The sequence below is a fragment of the Pundamilia nyererei genome, unplaced genomic scaffold (genome assembly GCF_000239375.1).
Source record: "Pundamilia nyererei isolate P.nyererei 1_Seehausen unplaced genomic scaffold, PunNye1.0 scaffold00007, whole genome shotgun sequence".
In the NCBI taxonomy this organism is placed as follows: Eukaryota; Metazoa; Chordata; class Actinopteri; order Cichliformes; family Cichlidae; genus Pundamilia; species Pundamilia nyererei.
In genome coordinates this window covers 4,571,235-4,574,738 of record NW_005187408.1, presented here as the reverse complement: position 1 = coordinate 4,574,738, position 3,504 = coordinate 4,571,235, and the positions used below count along the sequence as shown (strand labels likewise).

The following is a 3,504-nucleotide window of genomic DNA, read 5'->3' as shown; positions in this document are numbered from 1 at the left end:
TGAAACTTATAAGGATGCTTGATTGGCATTTGCCAGAGCGGCCTCACAGTGAGCACATCTTAGAGATGCCTCAATTTGTCTGTGTTTGCCTGTCTGTGACCACCACCTGCAAACTTGTTCTCTTTTTGGGGGGTGGTCTTTGTTTTTGCCTCTCCGGTGCACTTGTTGTCACTTTCATTTGCATGAAAGCAACTGAAATTGATTCACAAAGGTTTCTGCATAGATTGATATCCCTGAAATTTAAATGACTTTATGTTACACTGTGATGATCAAGTGTTCCTTTAATTATTTCTGAGCAGTGTATCCTTTTTATATTGTATTCAGGCTCATTATCTATTGTGCATTCAAACAACTGAGTCTGACAGCATAAGAGGATTGGAGCTATGAGACCTGGGCACTGGGCTAATGCTGCTTATACCTGCCTTTTAACCAGACTAAGGCCAAGGTTAATGTGCTTAAGGCTTGAACAAAGATGGCACCCTGACCTCCAGTGGCCTACCTCTGTCACTACACCACAGCACATTTGTATTTCCGTTCATCATGAGTCCATGAGTCCAAACAGTCATGTATTTGACTTTTGCCTTTCTAGAAATTTGAACTGAACCATCATACCGGAGAATGTCAGTGCAACAAATCATTGTTCTGTGAACGGACAGGCTCAGTGTAATACACTTTTTACTAGCTGATGTTTAAGCAGTTATTTACACCTCAAAATAAGAGGATTTTAAAACAGCTGGTTTTAATGCACCTCACAGGTAACATTCAAAAAACACTCAAAAAAACACCCAAAACAATCCTTTGGAATTCACTTGAAGTCAGCGCCCTAGCTTTACAGATAACAGATTTTCCTTTAATTTTCTTTACTTTCTGGCACTTATTGTGCTGGACCGTGTTGAAAATCCCACTCATCTGGCATTTAAGCATTATAAAATGAGCCATTAAATGTTCTTGCAGTTAATGTCTGGCTCTGGTCTGGTACCGTCCTCACTTCAGAGAGCACGGAGACTTTAAGGGTGCAAAGGAACTTGCGTAAATGCCTGTGTTATTTCCAGCATTTTAGCTGTAAAGTATTTTCTTAAGTATTTGGATAGCTGTAAATGACAAGTGAACAGATGTTGGCGCTTTGATGAACAGACCATATGTCACAGATAGCCTGAATGATGATCTACAGCAGGCAATCAGCGGGATATACATTGTGTTCCTGTCGAGGCATTTTTCGCGCATACATCAAAGAAAGAAAATTGTAAAAATTAAAAGCAATCTGCAGACTTTATAAGCACCTCTTTAACAAACCACTGGCAGAATGCAGGTCCTATCCACTCTCTGGCGTGAACACCACAGTCGATCCACACAGCTTTCTTCTGGAGACGACGTTTCTTTCCTAGCTGACGGGACACAAGCATTTTTAGCTTTAGATTAGGACAAGACAGTGTGTTTCTTAGTTTTAATGTGCCTCCTCTCCTACCTGAAGCACATAAAGCGGTCTTCCTTCATATGACTTCCCAACAGAGAACACGTCAACCAGATTGGGGTGGGTTGTGTTCATCATAAACATCCAGCTCTGGATCTGAGGGACAGGAAATGATGCAGGGAAGTGGATCTTAAAAGACTTGTTTACATAATTTTCAGAAGTAATTACTATGCATTATTGCACATCTGTGTGCTTTGTAAACGTGTGTTGTACATTGAGGGAGAGGATGAAAGCTCAAAGGACAAAAGATTTGTCCTCTGAGCTATGCTGTTTCATAGGGCTTGAAAGATTTGCAAACCAGGAGCCTGATCAACCTGGGAAAATAAACACTCTAAAGCTGTGAAGTGTCTGAAGTGGAGCGCACGTCTCGGTGTGTGAAAGCGCGAGGCCGTGGGAAAGACACATGTGGAACTGTGTAATTGAGAGAAAGCACCCTTAGAGAGGTTTTCTGTTTACCTTGTGGGTGCAATAGATTAGAGAGCAGAGGGGAATGAGAGATAGGTAGGTAGATGTTGGGCTTCATGTCTACCTCTTCCAGAGAGTGGTAAACCTCGTAGTCATACTGAGCCTCTGACCTCCGCTTGCGAGAGGAGCGATATCCCGTCTGCTTTTCAATTTCCTTCTGTAGATTGGAGATAAATACCCTGCGTGAATGAAAGAGAGTGAAGCAGACAAACATGGTACACATTATAACCACTGTAGCATGTTTCCCATCGGCACATTTGGTACTCTGACTGTATGGTGTATGGTTTATTAGACAGTTAATACAAAGATAGAGCAGGGTGTGAACTAGCCAAAGGGAAACATAAGTAATGTAATCTAAAGAATACAGAAACAGAGCTGCCCTACGTCTCATTGTGCAGCTAATGTGTGGAGATTCATATCAGGAAGCACTGGGGAGCATTTTTCTGTAAGTGATGAGTCACTACACTTTAAATTTCCATCCAAATTCAGTCCAAATAGGAGGCTGGGATTTAGAGATTGCAATTCTGTAAAATGGGAGAAGTTCAGGAAAGAACTCGTGAGCTCAGCTCAAAAGTTTAGAAGCCCCAATTTCAAAAATGTTGGAATGCCATGTAAACAGAATGCTTTGTAAATCTTATAAACCAACATTTATTCACAATAGAACACAGAAAAAATACAAAATATTATATTGATAAAATGCAATTTTAATAAAAAAAAAAAAAGAAAGATAATTTTAATTTGATGGCAGCAACAGGTCTCAAAACAGTTGGACTGGTGGGGGAAACAAAAGGCAGTCAAAACCAGCGGTGCTAAAAAGAAACAAGTGAAGGGACATTTTGAAACTATTAATTATCAAAGCATCGTTAATATGACAAAAAGACCATCTTAGAGAGGCAGTTTCTCACAAGTGAATATCTCTGTGAATATCTCATCATCTACAGTTGATGATAAATTATTATCATATATTTTGGAGAAATCTGTGCGTAAAGGACAAAGCCAAAAATGACATGGTAAATGGACTGATAGTTATATAGCGCATTTTTATTCTCCTGGAGTACTCAAAGCGCTCTATATACAACATGCCACATTCACCCAAGCACGGTCCTCTCTGCTTTTAAGTGCTTACTAACTACCATTCACTCTGCGATGGCTGAATTGGAGAGAAACTCTGGTTAAATATCTTGCCCAAGAATATTTGGGGTCCGATCAATAGATGACCTGCTCGACCTCCTGAGCTACAGCCACCCCAAAATGATACTGGAGAATGCGGGCATCGATCCCGCTACCTCTCGCATGCTAAGCGAGCGCTCTACCATTTGAGCTAATTCCCCGCTAAGCCCGAGCTAACTCCGCTCTCATCAGGTTCGCAGGCAGCACTGCATTACAGTTTTTCTCGATTGGTTTGGCTCATTTCTTGAAACTGAGATGACATTCTCAAAATAACATGGACAAATCTCCAAACCACCTTGCAATTGTTCACAACAGAATGTCATTTCTCATTGGTTTTATCAAATTGCAAATGCTTTAGTACATGTCTCAAGTGACTCTGTGCTTCTTTTCAAATGATT

General features: G+C 40.6%; 1 protein-coding gene and 1 non-coding gene across 2 annotated transcripts in view; both read right to left on the bottom strand.

The window, feature by feature from the left end:
- Window positions 1-3,504, bottom strand: part of cpa6 (carboxypeptidase A6) — a 22,775-nt gene that overhangs the window by 5,117 nt on the left and 14,154 nt on the right. The window contains exons 4-6 of the mRNA XM_005722590.1: window positions 2,001-2,115; window positions 1,466-1,567; window positions 1,281-1,385 (exon numbers count right to left, since the gene is read on the bottom strand). Coding sequence (XP_005722647.1) covers window positions 1,281-1,385; window positions 1,466-1,567; window positions 2,001-2,115 — 322 coding nt within the window. The remainder of the gene's footprint in view (window positions 1-1,280; window positions 1,386-1,465; window positions 1,568-2,000; window positions 2,116-3,504) is intronic.
- On the bottom strand, window positions 3,195-3,267 carry trnaa-agc (transfer RNA alanine (anticodon AGC)). Its single transcript has one exon. It is a non-coding gene; the product is annotated as a tRNA-Ala (tRNA).